Here is a 19,667-nt window from a genome sequence, read left to right on the forward strand (position 1 = left end):
AATTTCTTCTGCAACCGCTAGTGTGAGCACTTTATGGAAGATACAATGCAACCACACTTGGTGTATTTAATCAAATATTAAAATGCAGATAGGGAGAAATTAGCATATTTTAACAGGCATTAGGGGTAACATGAGTTCTTGGCTGACAAAATGAAATCTGTATAGTACATCACCTGTAGTTTTGAGATATTGAACCACTCACATAAAATGTAGGGGTGACTGCTGCTATGTAGTATTGCAGGCTAAATGTGCAACACATCCAATTAAGCTGATTAATATATAGTAGATACCGTGTCATTGTGGTGAGTTCCCAGGTGAAAGCCAATGTAAATCAAAATGTTAATGAGGTGTGAAATGTTTATCACCCAACATGACCAGCCATACCATGAAGCATACAGTAAAGGGTCGCAAAAATGGTAAAAAAAAAAAAAAAAAAAAAAGTATAAAAGGGATTTGGAGACTGACCTTTAAATAAAACATTACTAAACACTGAAATTTCTGTGGTTAATAAGATTTTTTATTCCTGCCTGCACGCCCATAATCCTACTGAACTCGTTCATAAAATGTTATTTGAAATATTAAGCTGTTGTTTTACTACTTCAGTGATTACTTAGAGCAGATCCTAACTTCTACTACCTCCAATACTGCACCCTAACTACTGCAGGCCAAGTATGGGTGGCATTTATTGTTCAGCAGTTTATGGAGCACTTACTGAACATGCAGATGATCACAAGAGGCTGGTTGGTGATGCCATGAAACTGTACAATTTTACCTCGTAACCTGCGTTTATGAATTGTAAATTGGCAACTTCTGTCACATAAACTGGTGTTGAGTTTAATTAGAGTTAATCCTCAGGCTATGTTTCCTAAGTATAATTTAATTTTGTCTTTGTCTTTACAGTAGTATTACTAAATCATGTCAGGGGATCCTTGTTTGCCCTCTCGGTCTGTTTGGGTGACGGTGTGTTGTTTCCTGTAGGTGGTCCATCACCCCCTTGATGTACCCCGCCTCCTTCATCTTCAGCGTGCCCAGCACGGCCTACGTGGTGCTGACCTGCATCAACCTCTTCATCGGTATTAACGGCAGCATCGCGACCTTTGTAATGGAGCTCTTTGATGATGATGTAAGTAGCTGCCACACACAAACGCACAAATACATATACTGGAATGAACAAGAGACTTGCATATATGCACAATTTCAACATGGTGGAAGGAACAGTTCCTGTGAAACAGCAGGCACAGACATCCTCCCATCGCTGTATAAAAAATATATTTGGATGCTATAGCAGTGGATGGCTAATCGACTTTAATCATGGATAATCGCTCTGTGTTTTTCAAAGCAAAGGCTTCCATATGCATGTGGGTGAAGTGTGTACCCACCTGGTGTAACTTTTAATTTATTTCCTTTATCCTCTCAAGGATTTTTCAAAGGACTTATTTTCCCTATTCTCTTTAATGTTTAATCGTTTGGTGAGAATTGGGTCTTCGGAGAACTTTCCTCATCCATCTTTCAGAAAGTGTTTTTAACTGCAAGCTGCTTCGTTCTCAGGGGAATCAAAAGACAAAGACACCAAAAAAGAGCTGCATACGTAATGGAGAGCTTAGGAAGAGAAAGGGAGCGAGAATGGTGGATGTTGACTGTCAGTCATTTTACTTTTGATTAGAATTTAAATGACATTTCATTCAAAAAAAAGAAAGGTGAGAAATTGGCCTTTTCTGACTATACAATTTGTGTCACAGCCAGAGCTCTCAATGGGACCTCGGTGTCTTACAGGTTGTAATAATTGAGAAAATGGTCCTTATCTCTTGGTGTCTTTTTTCTTTTGGTCTTGGAACTAAATATGACTAATTAGATTGAGAGACTTAATTGTTATTTGCGTGATTAGCATACATCACCCACTTTAGGATTTTTTTGCACTTCATATTTTTAGCCTCTTCCATCAGTCATTCCTTGTCAACAGACATAACGACGTTTCACTCTCTGACAAGCTGCTTATCCATCTGACGCTTCATCGGGACGTCTCCCACAGCTCTGATCCCACACTTCAGACTGAGCGTAATGTTGTCTGGAAGACTTTGCCTCTGCACACTGTCCCCTCCGACACGCCCGCCTTTGACTCGATGTTTCCTCTGGCGCCGCTCGTCTGTGGCATGAATGTTTCCTGTCTCCTAACGAGGCTGCCTCATTTGCATTGGGATTTAATTATCACAAACATTCATTATCAATTTGTATTGTTCATCTGGCAAGTCCTGTCTGTTATATCCGTCATTGTTGCCGTTTTGTTGTCTCTGCATCCACTTTATTTATTGAAATGACATTAGAGGAGAGTATTACTCATTCAGGGTGCCATTGGTAATAATTTAATGGACAGCATGTTGCCCACTGGCAGTGTAAAGGGACAGATTTACTGTGCTCTTCTCTTGTCCAAGGCATTAGGGAAAGATATAGTGTCTCTCTGAGACTTGACAGGGACAGAGGTCCTTGGTAATTCTGCTAATCTGACTTGATTTCACTGCCGACAAGAGAGCCTGATGGGTCAACATTCAACATCATCAACAAATGTTACAACTCTCCAAGTTTCCTCGTGTCCCCTGTTCAGCGTTGATATCTTTTAGGGAACAGACTTATCACGAAATAGCTAGTTTAGATACCATAGTACCCCTATGTGCCCAAGTTAGGCATAGAGGGTAGATCCTACATCTGACTGCTCAACCTAGTCTTCCCCTCTAGTGACTTCTACCGTTTCAAACCTTTGTCTCATCATTTTTTTAGACTTCTCAGCGGTGGCATTAGTTTTAATAATGTCACTCAAAAGTAAAGCCACAGGCCTCAATCTGTTCTCTGTTTTCAAGCACAGGGTGAATCTAGATCCCTTTTGGGCATAGCACTCTTCTTCCAAGAGAGGAAGCAGAGCTGCAGTGTTACAGACTCTGTGCCCCAGTTTTGTCTCGACACCAATGGGAGATTTTCTTCCCCTCAGGACCGTCCAGCTCCGGGTGGATTGATTCAATCCCAGCCTGCCTTGTATGCTAGAAGCAGTGTCTGAGTCAATACCTCCACCACGTGCCACTCAGAGATAACCACAGGCACAGATAGATTTTTCCAGGATAGACATAAAGGTGTGGGCAGGTACTACCTACCTCATGTAGTGTAATTGTGTGGAGTCCAGCATCCTTTATCAGCAGGGTGTTTAAAATAGGCATTGAAATCAGTCCTTTTATATAGCATGATAGAAGCAAGGGCTCCTACTGGCTAAATCCAGTTAACTCTCCATCCCTTTAAAAAAAAAAAAGAAGTATACTCTCACAAGAAAAGCAATAATTTAGCAAAATTTCCATCAAACTTGGTGTTTGATAGCACTCCCACCATTCCCTAAGAACTGCAGTAGCTTAGAAAAACATGAATTTCATCTGCAGAAAATATCCACCTAGAATGTTTGAGCCGTATATTGTGTCAGTCTGCTCTCATTGTGACTCCCAGCATTATGAATGAAGCCATGCTGTGGGAATAAGAACATGTAGCGATATGGGTCAGATAAGCGCCGCGCAGACTATACCACCTTCAAAACCATTTGAGAATGATTTATAGGCATATAGCACAAACGTAAGGAGGAAAATTGTCCAGCGTTTCATCATCCCCGACTAAGATCTCCTTGATGAACACCCAGTGAAAGGAAGATGTTATATTTCATGTATTGATCTCAAATTAGGTCTTGCTTTTATTCACATTTCTCTGACAGACAGATGGGCCGCACTCAGCCAAGGTCATAGCTGTTAGTTTATACGACTTTATCTCTGTATAACTGAATTTTAAGAACAGAGGTGTCTTCATCAAATCACAAGAGGTGTTTGTATTTGAACATTCACACACGTTTTCGAACAACTGGGGGATAAAAATATGTTTGAAATGAAATGTTTGCAAAGCGTAAGGAAAGATGGTGTTTTAAGGTATTTATCCCTCTGTTTCATTGAACTGCAGATGCGAGGATTGTTTTAGTTTCCATATTTGATTAAAAATCTAGCAAGCTTACTGTAATGAAAGGAAAAATACATATCAACTTGATAAAAGTCAACATAACAAACTGGTTCAAAATACACACTTAAGAGTAATCTATTTATTGGAGTTTCTAATGTAAAACAGTAAAAACAGTGTGCCTGAACGCTTCCTGCTCCACTTAATATGAGCTATTAGAATAATTAGACATTAAAAATGCCAGTGTTGTGCTTTATTGGCATTATTTGAAACATCATTCAATTCAATTTATTTTATATGGCCTAAAATCACAAATTACAAATTTGCCTCAGAGGGCTTTACAATCTGTACACATGTGACATCCTCTGTCCCAGAACCCTAATACCAGCCGAGGCAATGTGTGGCTGTTATTTATTTCACCTTGTGAGTCTTTGTGAGTCATCATGGCAAAATGTTGTACTTGAGACAGCTAGTGGGAACCACCACAGAAGCAGTTTTGTGAACTTTGCAAAGAAAGAAAGAACGTCATATACATATGCAGCAATATGCATGTGTACAATTGATTTCCGCTCCAGTTTATTCCTTTCTTCTTTCTCACATGGAAGCCCTTGTATGATGTTTTATTAAAAGTAATATATAGATGTTAACAATATTCCTCATAAAACAGTAATTGTGTTATACATTTTTTTTTGACTTTATGCATGCATGTCAGATCAAGACGGCTCTCATGTGTGTCTGCTAAATATAAAACTATGGATGTATGGTGTAGCATCAAGATTAGAAACAGCTAACCTTGCTCTGTCCAAGGCTGACAAAATCCCCCCACAAGCGATAACGACAATTAGCCATTTCATGGCCTGACTGTTTCTTGGCAGGGACCAGTTGCCAGGCAACCTGTAGAACCTCCAGAAAGTTACCAACTTAAGATATAACATGATAAGTAGTGAACTTTAGACGTGCTGGTCGATGGGTTTAATTTCCTTTGGACAGAGCCACTCTAGTTCTTCCCCCCTGTTTGCAGCCCTTTTGCTAAGCTAAGCTAACCAGCTGCTGGCTTTGACTACATATTCACCGAAGAGACATAGTCTTGTTATCAATCTTCTCATCTAACTCCATGCAAGAGAGCAAATAATCATATCTCCTAAAATGTTGAAATATTCATCCTAAAAGACAGAGATCCAGTAAAGTTACTATTCAATAAAAAAAATATTTTAATCTAGCATTTGGCTCTTTTTATATAAGGCATACAGGCTTCATGCACCGATCCTCAACTGCCAATTGAAAGCTTACTCAGTGAAACTCATAAATCACAGAGCAGGTACACATACCCATGAATATATTTTGCGACAACAGTTGCCATCATCTGGAAATCTTGCACACAGCTTGAACAAAATGCACTGCCACCCCCGCCCCGCCTCCTCTTTGCATGGGCTCGCCCAAAAAATAGAAATGATGAATTTATGTTCTTCCTCCATGTACGCAAGAGCTTTGAAGACTATGCTGCAATGATGCAGTAGCCTATGCATAATGCATGAACTTGTTTTCGAACGCCATGCCAAACGTGGTCATATTCACGCTTCCCTCTCTCGTACCTGCCTTCCTCCCCGACTTACTTTACTTCCTTCCTAATTAAAGCCGGTTTGTTATAGCCCGCTCCATTGTATGTTCGTTAAATTAATTATCTCCTTTGTGCTTTACTAGGGCGCCGGTGAATTGCAGCCTCAGGAGGGAGGAAAGTCAGAAAGGGACGGAACAATTTTAGGAGGGAAAGACAAGTTGTAGCTGGGAAATGCCTGGGAAGATAAGACCAGCTTTTTTATGTATGCCTTGATGTGTATCTCCTTTGTTCTTGTATACGGTATCAGAAGAAAGAACAGAGGCAGACACACATAGATTCTGTGGGTGTTTTCACAGTTTTTTGTCTTTAGCCAGCTGTGTCTTTTTGGTCTCAGGGTGCTCCTTCTACCCTTAGTGAGGATTTTAAGGATGAGCATCTGCTTACCTGAGCACCACCTCATCAATTTGTGTTTACACATTCTGTATGTGTGCTCCCTCACAGATCACACAGTATGTTCCCTAATGTTTGCTGAATCCCAATATCAAGAAGGTAGATGAACTTAGATGCTCTGTGCTTCCTCAGCAGGCCATTTAGAGCCTCGCAACACAGCGGCTCGCAGCATGCAAATGTAGCGCGGGATGTTTTTCAATTAGCCATGCTCGCTTCAGGGCAATCCGCACTTTCCTCTGAACCTCTTGGTCCGCTGGCCCTGCGGATTCAAGGCGGCAAGACAACATATTAGGCTTGTGTTGGCTTATTCCCAGTGAGGGCTTATATATTCAAACCTTTTACATGCCACTAATTTGTATCTTGTTTGTGTGATTGTGTGCATTGTCCTCAACAGAATGTCTCCCGCATCAATGACATTGTGAAGAACGTGCTGCTGATATTCCCCCATTTCTGTCTGGGCAGAGGACTAATCGACATGGCCAAGAACCAGGCAATGGCCACCCTCTTCAGCGGTTTTGGTAAGAGGCCACCACCACTATGACAGCATAACTGGTCTTCAGCACGAGCATGTTTGTAGCATAACAATATTTGAGCAGCTCTCGAAACCTCCTGTAGATCTCTACTCTACCCGACACGTGTTACATTTACACGGCAGACAGGGAGAAGAGGGGACCAGGTTCGTAGAGGTGAAGGCAGGGTTGAGGAGGCCATCGAGAGGCAAAGTGGCACATGAGAGAGGAAGAGGAGTCTTATCTGTAGAGAGATGGAGCAGGAAATAGTGGCTTGGGGAATCATTTGCGACGGTGGTGGAGAGCAGGACAGGAAAGCAATCACAACCTAAAAGGGCGAGTGTGGAGAACTGCTATTTACCAGAGAATGAGACTGCAAGCACTTTCGTTTTACTTGTCTACTTACTCTGCCCCCTCGGGCTCAAGGGTTGTAGGATCTGAGAGAGGGAGGAAAGACAGAGAGCAGAATTTAAAATGATCAGAGTGGGGTGCCTGTCACCGGTTTACTTGAGTGTTCATTAGCCAAAACAGGCTTCAACATGAAAAGTACAGGATATCATTGATTTCTGCACATGACATATACGTGACAGCACTTTTTTTACATTTAACTTTGAAAGGGCTAAGTGGCATTTTAAACTGCTGGCTTTCAGCAATGAACGTGTCTCAAAAACACTTCAAAGAGCTGACAAATTCCTGCTCTCCTCTAACTTTTGACAAAGACATATTTGGCTGTCCATTAAAGAAAACACACATCTGCTAATTCCCTGCTTTCAGAGACGTGTCTTCTAAATCATACTCTGAGCTTGTAGATAAGGGCTAAATATTAAAATGAATTGACACACTGCAATACAGCATGTAATTACTTCCCATTTTCTGTGTGTATTGACTTTGTTTAACACCATGCTTTTTTCAGTTTTTCACTTTATTTCTTTTCCTTTTTCAGGAGAAGACCGTTTCGAGGACCCACTCAGCTGGGAAATGGTGGGAAAGAACCTTTGCGCCATGTCCATTCAGGGAGCTGTCATGTTTACCGTCACAATCCTCATCCAGTATAAGTTTTTTTGCAAACCAAGGTAATTGTAGCTGCCAAACTCTGTTATTTCTGATTAAATGAACTCAAAGCTAGACAAAGATTAATTAATTAAACTACACTAATGTTTCTTACTGTTATAGTTCGATATTTTCAGTAAATTTCCATCTAGTATTTGTTTTCAGTTAGATAAAACAAACCCCCTTTTCTTTCCCATTTGAATTAGTAATGTACTTTATATTCATTTCATTTAAAACATCTGTTGCACTGCGAATCTATTTGGAAAATACTACCCGATTTTCTTTCCTTTTTTTGTGTGTTTACTTACTCCAAAAGCGAGGTTGCCATGGAAACTAATGCCTGCGGATTCTACAATTTATGAAAATTGCTGAGATTGTTTCATTGAGCTTGAACTTTGACCGAGATAATTAGTCATGCGAGTTCATGTTAATTTTAATGAAGGGTGTTTTGCCAACTGTGGTTGACTTCTCTCTGCCAGGCTCATTTCAGGAAAGTCATTATCTGCGGAGGAAGAGGATATCGATGTTGCTCGGGAACGCAAGCGCTTGTATGAAGGGAAGGCCCAGAACGACCTTCTGAGCATCTATGACCTCACTAAGGTAATATGCAGTGCATATTTTTGTTCTTGCTAAAGTGTTGCTCTGATTGTAGTGCATAGTTCCCACGTTTTTATTCAGTCATTTCTTTTTTTCTTTTATATTTTTTGGGGCTTTAATCAAATGTTTTTTTTGAAGCGTAAAATTGTTTCTAATTTTGTAAAAAGTCCAACACAGAGAGACTAAGAAAGCATATTCCCTCAGGCCATCAGGTTGGTAAACTCTGTCCTTTGACTCTTTGGCCTCATTTTGCCCTTTGTGAATATTTTTTGCTCTGCCCATCTTACATTTTTTTATATACCAGAAAATTCCACAGCCCACCAAACAAGTTTCTTTAATATTCTCGTTCTACTCCATTTTTTATTTATTTGTATTTTTTTTCTCTCTTGTTCTAATTCGTACAAATACTCACTATAGTGCAGTATGCCACTTTGCTTTTCACTGCACGTATTTTGTGAGCATGACAAATCATTTTGAATTTTGAAGAAGAAGAAAAACAAACAACACAGCTTTCATTTCCTCCTGTAATTAACTTCTCTGTTCAGGCCTTTTTTTGTTATTTTCTGACATAATACAGTATAACCTTCACTATTTAGCACGCTGTTTAGATGGCCGTAATCCAATTTATCTGTGCAGGTGGATGTGTATGGGTGGGAAGAGTTTTGGAATTTTTTTTTTTTGCACCTGTATTATTCAGTTAGCAAGGAAAATGGGAAAGACAGTTTGTGACTGTGCAGCATTGAACGTTCACAAACATCATGCGTGGGCATCAGAACCAAACAAGATGCATTTTTGGGGTTTTAAGGTCTGCACTCCTATACAGCTCTGGCCCTTCCCACACTGCAGTAGGTGAAGTCAGGCATTCTGTGATGGTGCGTGCCTCAACAACGCCGAGATTAACGCTTCATCCATCGGCAGATGTTCCCTCCCTGCGGGTGGCATGGCAGCAGGAAGTGTCACCACAGCAGCCTGCTCTGCAGCTCCAGTGCCGACAGCTGGACGATCTAACGGCCTTTTGCTTCTTTACACCCTTCTTCGCTCCGCGACTCCCTCGGTCTTCGCAGTCTCACCATACTTAATCTTTCACTCGTGCGCCACACTTTCTGGGGTAATTACCGAACGAGCGCTGGGTAAATCAGTTGGATGGGTAATGTCTTACAAATCAACTCGCAAGGTGAAACCGTGTGGAGTGGAATGTTCCTTTAACAGCAGAAACTTGTAGAAAGAACTTTTAAATGTTCTGCAACCTTGTGAAAACAATAAAACCTCTACTCTAAATACAGCTTAAAACGGTGCCAAAATGCTAAGAAATAGATTTGATTGTGCTTGGCTGCTGTTGACAAGAAGCCATTGTTCGTACGCACCTTGGTTTCTTTACAATATTTCACTGAGATGAGACTCAGTGGCCCGTCATCACACAAAAACAGCAGTGCAGTGGCAGAAGGCATCAGGATTCTTCCTGCAGTGCCCTCATTGACTCCCACCACAGCTGTGCCCCGTCCATTTGGGATGTAGATAACAAATTGATCAATGAGCGCATGGCTTCAGTGGCCATGTGCCACAGGCTGATCCCTGTCATTAATCCAAACATGCCTCTGAAGCGATCGACAGCCCATCAATCATGTGTCAGATTCCTGCTCCTCCCCTTCCTTTTGCCGCTGCTCTAAACAGGAGCACTTTGCAATGCGTCCCACCTGCTAGCCTCCACTTAGCTGCTGCATTAGCGTCGGCGCTGTAATCGATGGAGACTGTAATGGAAGTGTGTCCGTCTGTGAGCATTTTCCAGGCCCAGTGCTGTCGCTTTAACCTTCCAGTCACTCACTAAGTTGACAGAAGCAGTTTAACAGTACCTTGTGACAGCTGTTTGAGCTCAGGATACTAAAGAGTGATGAGTTGCTCCTTGGAATACTTCAAGTTTGTTCATGTGATTATATTTACTCTGGGCATATACAGTGGTTTGGATGAGACTCGTTTGATAAGAGCTTTGTGTTGTAAGGTTACAGAAAGGCTGCCTTAGGGGGGGGAAATATTTAAATATGTGATTTGTTATGAACTATCTTTAAAACAACATTAACAGCCTGTTTTTTGAGTAGTTACTGGTCTTTTTTCTTGGATAATATTTCATAATAATATTTTATTTCTATAATTTGTGATGTTTACTTCCTCCCAAACCTCTCACAAAATGTGTATTCCTGTGCATTTTTTCATTTCATTACCTTATCAAAGAGAAAACATGATATAATCTAGTGAGAGAGAGAAAAAGCGAAGTTATAATAAATAATTCAAAGTGATGGATAGATCGTTGAAATAACCAGTCTCTGCAACTTCAAGTGGATCTAGTGGAAACGTGACTAAATTAATTATTAATAAACAGAAAAAAGACATTTGATTTGTATAGAAATGTATGACAATATCAACTTTTATAAAATTGCATGTGTTGAAAGGCATCCAGTATAAACTCAGTAATAATGAAAATCGAACACGCCAAACAAGTTGTATACACACCGTATACTGCTGTGAATGAATATACCATATATTGGAACGTCCTTTTTGAATAAACCAGTGTCAGTGTCATGGTTTACTACCTGAGCTCTAACATGTGGCACTTGAAGCTTGAGATTTTCTAACCTAAATCTATATTTGAGGTTTGCACAAGTGCCGCCATCACGTTCTCTCAACTGTCTCCTCTGATTAGATGTCAGACTGCTTACGTTGACAGCTGCTGTGGTGCTTGAGTCAGAGGGGAATTATCCTTTAATTGCCTTCCTCCATACATGTATATGCCGCTTTGATGTGGCTTTAGCATTGCAAACTGTCACTAAAAAGTAGTATGCGTAATCCAGGTTGATGAGTACTGAGAGCAGATGGCACTGAAAGAATGGTGGATCTATGCAACTCCTGCTTTTATCTAATGCTTTTGATGTGCCAACCGTGTAATAAATGCCATGACATTGTTTGTCAAGTTTGAAGTGGCAGTTCTAAATTCACATTTGCCTGGTAGCATTCTGAATGTGTCTGGGATGTAGTGTTTTTTTTGGTGGATACTATTTGGATGAGAGATTCTATACAGGCAATGTATCCGTCATACTTGGAAATGTATGTTGTCACTTTTTCTGTTTTAACATTCACTGTTTGAGTCTCTGACAATCACATACAGGCTTGTAAACACAGCACGCATCGAGGAGTATGTTTTCAACCCAAAAAAAAAAAAAAAGCCAACAGTAGTCACTCTTTCATAAAGCAAAGGGGCACAATGCTGTCCTTGATTTAGAATTTTAAATGTCTTGACTGTCACAGGTAGCAACAGCAACAAAGGCCTTGTCTTGTCTTGACTTTTCGTGCTAGAGTAAGACAACGCTGCTTTCAAACCATTTACAAAACATGTCAAACCCTAACATACCAGTATTCTTGGATGTGGAAAAATACCTCATGCACTAAATACATCGTTTTGTTGAATGTTCGCCTGCTGAAGATTGTTAAAAAAATATATATATATCTTGTTTCGCCTCAATTGGGAGTTTCTTTACCCTCTCTGATGGGATGTTTTAGATGATGCAAACTTGAATGCAAATGTACATGGATGGAAGGTTGGTCAGCGGGGGAGGATGTCGATGCAGCACGGAAAGTTTTCATGTGAGATGTGGTACAGCATCAATCACCTTCTGGTTTCCAGTGTTGCTACCTGATCTTAGCAGGATACTGACTTACAATCAGAATGTGAGAAGTTTTGTTCTTTTTTTCCCCCTGAGAGATGGGACTCTGCACACCATGTGGTCTATTTTTATTTTTATTTTATTTTTTTAGCAATGGTAGGAGTTTAAGGGATGACGATGTTGATCCGTCTTGCCGTCTGTCAGTTAGGTTAATGTCAATTGGATTACCATGGAATTTGGTATACATATTTATGTTCATCAGACGCTGTGTCTTAAAGACTTATGTGATTCCCTAACTTTGCATGTACTGTAGCAACACCAACAGCTCAACATTTGACATTGTGCAACTCTTTATTTTATAACAGGATATCTTTATTTTTTTTGTTGCATTTAATGCTAACATAGCATGCTAATATGCTGATGTTATCTTGCTATTGCAAGCTAGGCAACAATCTGTTAAATTTATTTATTATCATAGCTGCAATTATAAAATTTTAATATGGATAAAGGGTCTAATATGCAGAGTGTTTTAAGCTTCATTAAGCTCATTGTTTTGGCTTCACTGCCTGTAACTTAGCTTTTTTTTCTGTCATTTTTATGATCAGGTGCATTTCTAGCAGCGACAGGCAGCTGTTTAAGTTTAACATCACTTCCTTAAACTGTCCCGGGTTTGGTTATAGACTTATACCATGCCTAATAGATTTCTTAAAGTCCTTTTTCAGATTAAGAACAACATGCCTTTTTTCACCAAAGTCATCTCTGTATACTGACACCACTAAATACAGCTGCAGTAACGCCGGTGTCCATACATAGAATATTGGGTGACTTGTGATTGTGCTGAAGGTTATTGAGGGTACTGAAGTGATACTCAAAGCGGAGACAGGTTTCCTCATGAATACTGTCATGCAGTGACAAATACTAATTTCCATGTCCTCCTCTTCTCCCCGCCTTTTACTACCTTTTCCCATCTGGCTGGCTCTAAATGTTGCAAATTATCCCTTCCTGATAATGTCTTTTCCTCCACTTTCTCTGTCTCTCTCCCTCCTTCGTTTCCCACCTGCTCCTTCCATCTCTGCCCTTCCCTGCTGCTGTGGTCTATCGCTCCATATTTCGTCACGCTCTCCTCGCTGTTGTCATCCTCACGGTCTGCTCCCCACCCGTCCCTGCCCCCTGCCTTCTCTTTCTGTGGCTGGCTGCTTGATTCATTTTATTGTCTGCTCCCTGCAGGTATACTCTCGGAAGAGCGCCCCTGCTGTGGACAGGCTATGTGTGGGAGTACCTGCCGCAGAGGTGAGCCAAATGCTGCTGAATCACACAAGCACCTCTTCAAGCCTATAGTTTGTTTGATGTTGTTCATGTAAGATGAGTCTTTAGCACTTAAACATTTGATTACTTTTCAAAATTTGCCAGCAACAAATCGTTTAATTCTCTGTTGCCTGAGACTATAAAATTTGGATATTAATTGGCTAGATGATACATATTCAAGTACATTTTGAATGTAATGATAATATTTACAAAATGTTGACACATGAGAGCAGGGAGCAGTGAGCTGATATTCTCTGTCTGGGCTTTGATTTACTGTTTTCCAGTTATTTCTTGAAGATTTGATTTGTTGTTTGGCTCTGTTTTGCATTTTACTGAGTTGAATCAAAAATATCTCCCAAATGCTGCTTAGAGAAGGCGTTAGGAGGAACACTAATCTCCTTATCGGGCTTGTTTTCTGCCGTTGTATTACTGCCAAGCATGTGTGTGCTAAAAAAAACCGCACAAGCAGGCCGAGTAGAAGAGCATTGCCAGAGCAACGGAGTCTATCAAGCGAAGGCATGAGGACCCAGTGATGTTTAGTTCAGCACACTGCCAAATTAGCTGTGGGAAACTACATCCATAAAATACAACAAAGTCAACTTTAACACAGTTTTGACTAAGGAACTTCTGTGTAAAATGTATGGACTGTCAGTTTGAAGCACCCTTACTCATTATAACATGTTAAACATTACGCATACCCATACACACACACAGGGTCAGACACACACACGTACACTGTACCGTTGGAAGCTTCATTTAAACATAATCTCAAATGCTGACAGGCAGTCGTGCTCGATGGGCTTTCCGGTGGTATCAATCCTGCCGGCCACTGTTGACTCAAAGCCCAGTGTAAATGCCAGTGACTATTGTGATTCACAGGGCTCTACTGATCACACACTGCATTTCCATGCATTATTTACATCAAGCTTAGTCCTCGCCTATGCATTCACAAGCACAGGTCACAAACAAGCAGGGATCAATGAATGACAGCAATCAAATATTTATGCCGGAGCATCTAAGGCGGGTCACATGACCGCGGGACTGCGTAGAGACAACTTCCTGCCGCATGCCCTCCTGAGGGAAGTAAAAATCAGCAGTATCAGGGAGAAAAAGACAGCGAGGGAGAGAGAGAATACTGTTTGTTGTAGAAATTTACAGACGCAGTAAGAAATGCTGTTGGGGGTGGGCGGTTTTTTGGGTTGGTTTTTTTTTTACAGTATTTGTTCCTGTGTGCCTGCCATGTTGATTTGATGTCTGTTGTTTTGTTTACGTACAGAAATACAGCAATTTGTTATTTTTGCTAAACACTGAACCAATCATGCATACTCTATAAATTGTACTTTCAATTATTCTGTATGTTGCAAACAAATATTAGCAGTATATAGATAAACTTCATTAAAAGGTGTTAATGGATAGTGTTTATTCAAAGAGAAAACTCATCTACATAGAGTATTTGAAATGTCATCCAGCACCATTGTCTGCTGTCTGTTTTCCGGTGAGGCTTGAATCCACAAAACACTGTGTGAAACCTCCCCATTGTCTCCGTCAGTGTTTTGGCTTGCTGGGAATCAACGGGGCTGGGAAAACCACCACGTTCAAGATGCTGACAGGAGACATCCCAGTCTCCGGTGGAGAGGCCTTCCTAAATGGATACAGGTGAGGCGCTAACTCCCACCAGCGCACCAAGTAACTCATCATAATTAGCCACCCAAGATGGCTGCTCATATGGGGATCGAGCGGAGGTGTTTTTTTTATAGCCCACAACTTTTTTTTTTAGCTCATCTTTTTCTGCGTAACTCAGCTTTCTATTTCTCCCTCTCTCTCATTCTCGCTCTGTTTTTTTTCTTGGTAGTTCCGATATCTTTTATACATTCTGCCATGTTTGCCTTTTCAACTTTGGTTCTCTCATGTCTTCTCACCGCGATGTTCTCAGAAATGCTGAAAACTCTGCTCCCGCTTTCTTTCCTCTCGCACATATTTCATTCCTTTTCACATCCTCGCCCTGTACCTTGCTGGGGTTTTTTTTTGTCTCTGCCTTACAGAATCAGTCATAAGAAATCTTTGTACATGCCCAAAAAAAACAAAACACATTGACACCAGCAATATGAGACTCAAGCACTTGAGCGAAGGAAGGCATGCCCTTCCTTATTTTTAGTAACAAACAACTGTTTCTTTGCCTCGGCATGCATCTCTAAGGCTGCACATCCGAGCATGGTCGTGTGTGGTTGGTTTTGCATCACAACGGTTGCTATAGTTGTTCATTTATACATCTGGTAATTGACTTTGTGTTAAACAAAGAACGAGAGCTGAATAAAGGCAAGGCCTAACACAACGGTGTTAATGTTGATGAATGTGGGTAGCTGAGATCAAAGAAAAATCCAGAGACCTTTAGGGGAAACAAAAACTGAAAAGAGTAAAAAAACAGATGTGAGTACGCCCACTCTTCTGTTTTCAGCTCATTACGCTTCCTGTGCATTGGCAAGGCAAATGATCGGCAGAAGAGAAGAAGCAGCATTTTTTCAATGGAAGTTCTTGCTCTCCTGACAACTGTCTCTCTTATCACAAAGAATGGTTGTTCATACCTGCGTTCGGCATCTCCTCACCACCTGGTGTGTCACTGTCTGTAGAATGCAAAAGACAAAAGCTTGCGGGCATAACACTGGCAGTCGCTTGTTATAGAAGACAAACTGATAGCAGCAGTGGACGACCTCAGGTTGTGAATGTGTTGAATTCATTTTAACACTTTAATGGTGCTGTTAACCTTTGGACAGATCCAGGCTAGCCTTTTTCCACTTGCTTAAAGTATTAATGCTAACTACATTTCTTACTCTTAAAAAAAAAAAAAATTGAGTGTGTTTTCCAAATGCCAAACATTTCGAAATTGAATGGAAACATGGAAAAAATATGTCAAATTTAGCTGGTATTCTTTTAGCCAAACAGCTGTTTATGATTAGCCTTTTGTCTAAAAGCAAGTATGCTAATAGCACAGCCAACACTGTTATGTAAAACCATTTCTGTATATTGTTTTAATGTACATATATGTATGCAGTTTAGAGCATGTTGAATGGCTGAAACAACATTGGTACCTCTAATTTGATTGCATTAAACTTCATTAAATATTCATCGCCACTGTTTATTGTTAATTCATAGTTGGATATACAGTGGCAGAATCTGAACAGCTGATGCTAACAAACAAAAAAAAAGTTATTTAAAAAGCTGTGGCGAGACAGGACCAACCTGAGCCAGCGAAAGGTTGTATAAACTTTGGTTTTAAAGATCCTTTATCAAATATGGAACCAAACATAACAAATGATCAGTAAAGCTTTCAGTTCAGCCATTGGATTCCACATTTAATTCCCCCTGGCCTGATTTATGCATTTATGAATCATGTGAAGTAAATCAATTTTAATCTCAGTTATCTTTGAAATGAAATGGGCAACATAAATTACATGTATGTTTTTGGCCTTCTAACTGTTCCCATTGTGTATTTGATATCATACTCTGTCTTGCAAAGGCATTTAATGTAAAGTTTGGAGCTGTGCTCTCAAATATTAATGACATCCCTTGTCAAATCTCTAATTATATTCTCTCCCCCAGCATACGAACCGAAATGAGGGACGTGCACCAGAACATGGGCTATTGTCCTCAGTTTGATGCTATTGATGAACTGCTGACTGGACGAGAGCATGTGGAGTTTTACGCCAGGTTACGAGGGGTACCAGAAAAAGAGGTCACCATGGTAACCATTACATCCTTTCACACCGCTGGTCTTTGTACAATTTAAACTGAGGAAGGTATTGTTCTATTCATGGCTGGTGCTGTGAAGCATTATGTTTTAAACATAACTAGCAGATATAGGATCTAGCATATTAAAAAAAAACATGAAAATAAGTCTGCTGCTTTAAGACATGTTTATTTGCTTCCAGAATGTTTTATTATTATATTTTTTACCATCAAAATACTTCAACTAGAATGCATGTAGGGCAAGCTGAAGTACATGTCGCAGTGATAGATAACCTCAATGGTAGAAGCCATACATAATGAAAAATGGCCGGTGGTGGAAAAGCAGCAGCTGTGGGTTATGGCTCTACATTATTTATGCCCAGCGGTGTGGCCGGCCTTATGCGGCCTCCCTGCACCCCTTTTGCACTGCCCTCTTCTACGACAAGAAGATCAAAAGAGGCCTAGGCTGGCGGCGACCATGGGCCTCAGACCCGGCGCCAGGGCTTTGATCTCCTAGCTTCACTGCAAAGGGACCCAATTCTGCAATGCTAGCATAACTCTTAATTTGACTGTGGCCCATTAGGATGTGTTTATTTAGGTGAAAATTCTCGACCCAAATTGAGCCCTTGTGTAGTCATATTTATATAATCAGTAAACAGAAATGTCCACATGTATAATCAAGAAAGGTACTAGAAGTCAAATGCAGGTGCCACAGCCTGTATTTTATTGTGACACCTCAACATGATATTGTGCCGATGTTGCTTATTGCAGATGTTTGATGAAACAGCAAGGGAAACAGTTCCTTAAAAGCCTGTAATTAAGGTCTTAAAGTGATGCCAGCTGTCATGCCTTGTCTTTGAAAACCACAGAGCAGGAATACATCGGAGATTCAAGTCGAAATACCATCCATCAGAGAAAATCCGTTAATGGGGTTCATGTGAACACTTCTCTTGACGCCATAATGGGTTTGGTCACTTTGATTTCTTTCTTCAAAAGGTGGCCGAGTGGGGGATCCGGAAATTGGGGCTGGTCAAATATTCCAGCAAGTCGGCAGGAACCTACAGTGGCGGGAACAAACGCAAACTTTCTACAGCGATAGCCCTGATCGGTTGTCCTCAAGTGATTTTCCTGGTGAGATACATCTTTATTGATGTGTTGTACGTGGTGAAAATGTGATACTCAGCTGTTTTATTTTGACTTAACAGATTAATACTTTAAATCAATATTGATGCTGTGCAGATGTTTGGATTAGAGCACACAAGCACACAAAGACTCAACTCGCGGTAAGAAGATGATAGAGAACAGGAATTCTGGATAATGTATATAAAACAAGTTTTGGATCAATCTGGTAACTCGTTACTGAATATCCCAGAGGATTACAAGTACATTACTTGTGGATAAAGAAGGGTATATTTTTCAAGGGTCACTCACCGGTCATCTCTGAATAATTTTTTTCCAAGACAGAACCAATTAAAAAATGCACAGCACACAGAAGAGTATTTGCACGTATTAAATTCCTATTCATCAGGACTTAAACTGAGGGCAAAAGCATTTTCTCACTGATGGAAGATTAATGAAGATGTGACTCAGAATACACTGCATCACATGCTTTCGATTAAGCAGCTTTAATGTGCATTAGGAACTTATGTCCGTGTAGTTATGAGGGAGAAACTTACTGACCTTAAATCTCTCAGGGGGTGTCCTGTAGTCAAAGTATACATTTTCATTAAGGATTTTTCATTTTCTACTTGTTATCCCATGTGCCAGCCCCCACATCACATAATCTAATAAAGAAAACAAATTGCATTATATAAATAGATTTTTAATATATGCCCACGGATATCTTGCAATATGCCACATTATCTCTGTCTGACTTGCTGACTGTAAACTGTAATAAATACTTTACTTTGTAGGATTTACAGTAACCCATCAGATTATGCTGCTAATAACAATTGTAGTTAGGTAATGAGTAATTCATAATGAATTACATTTATAGAATAATCTTTCCAACCATGTCTCCTTTTTGGCTCAGTGCTTAGCCTATCGAGCTGCACTATTCCAAACCTACTTATTTACTCGTCTGAGCCAGGCTAGCCTTCACTCTGTGGCAGTGGGATAATGTGTTGTCTGTGTCAGTTTCAGTATTGTGTGCTAGCCCAGGGAGTCGAGGCGGCCTTGAGGCTGTGCCACGTAGGTTTTTGCACAGGGACACTTTGGCCACGGTGATGGAAATACCCCATGGGATTTGTAGGATTCTGCTAGTGAGAGAGAACCGGGCCTGGAACGAAACCAGCCTATGGACTGAGTACTGTCACTCTCTAATCATGCACGGACAGACTAGCCCTGAGGACAAAGAAACAGCAAGTCACTGGGACTGTGTGTGTGTGTGTGTGTGTGTGTGTGTGTGTGTGTGTGTGTGTGTGTGTGTGTGTGTGTGTGTGTGTGTGTGTGTGTGTGTGTGTGTGTGTGTGTGTGTGTGTGTGTGTGTTGGAGAGTGCTTCTTGATGTGTCTCCATTATGTGTACATGTGTGCACCCAGACTTTACCTAGGCATTTCTGGTTTAGTATGTCTCCTATTTTTTTCCTTACACTTCTATCTCTTACTTACTTGTATGTAAACGCACACATAAGAGTGACAAAGCAAGTGTGTTATTAATGTGTTGGGTCAGAACGAGCCTCCAGAATATCTTCAATGCACCTTGGCTTACATTGGACAAGTCATTGGGCCTTCACTGGACAGATAGAACACCATTCTTCTTCAAAAAGGTTTCTCCTTTTGTGAGTTTTTGGTGTTATGTTGGAGAGCGCTGTCTTACTTGTCAGTTTGAAAATCTGTAATTTTACATAACT

At 40.5% G+C, this 19,667-nt stretch overlaps 1 protein-coding gene across 1 annotated transcript in view; it reads left to right on the forward strand.

The window, feature by feature from the left end:
• The window catches only part of LOC129093563 (phospholipid-transporting ATPase ABCA1-like), a 132,169-nt gene that overhangs the window by 92,207 nt on the left and 20,295 nt on the right, over nt 1-19,667 (forward strand). Inside the window, exons 38-45 of the mRNA XM_054601616.1 lie at nt 979-1,123; nt 6,375-6,498; nt 7,433-7,562; nt 8,019-8,139; nt 13,017-13,079; nt 14,644-14,750; nt 16,692-16,833; nt 17,814-17,948. Coding sequence (XP_054457591.1) covers nt 979-1,123; nt 6,375-6,498; nt 7,433-7,562; nt 8,019-8,139; nt 13,017-13,079; nt 14,644-14,750; nt 16,692-16,833; nt 17,814-17,948 — 967 coding nt within the window. The remainder of the gene's footprint in view (nt 1-978; nt 1,124-6,374; nt 6,499-7,432; nt 7,563-8,018; nt 8,140-13,016; nt 13,080-14,643; nt 14,751-16,691; nt 16,834-17,813; nt 17,949-19,667) is intronic.

This window comes from Anoplopoma fimbria, chromosome 7 (genome assembly GCF_027596085.1).
Source record: "Anoplopoma fimbria isolate UVic2021 breed Golden Eagle Sablefish chromosome 7, Afim_UVic_2022, whole genome shotgun sequence".
NCBI lineage: Eukaryota > Metazoa > Chordata > Actinopteri > Perciformes > Anoplopomatidae > Anoplopoma > Anoplopoma fimbria.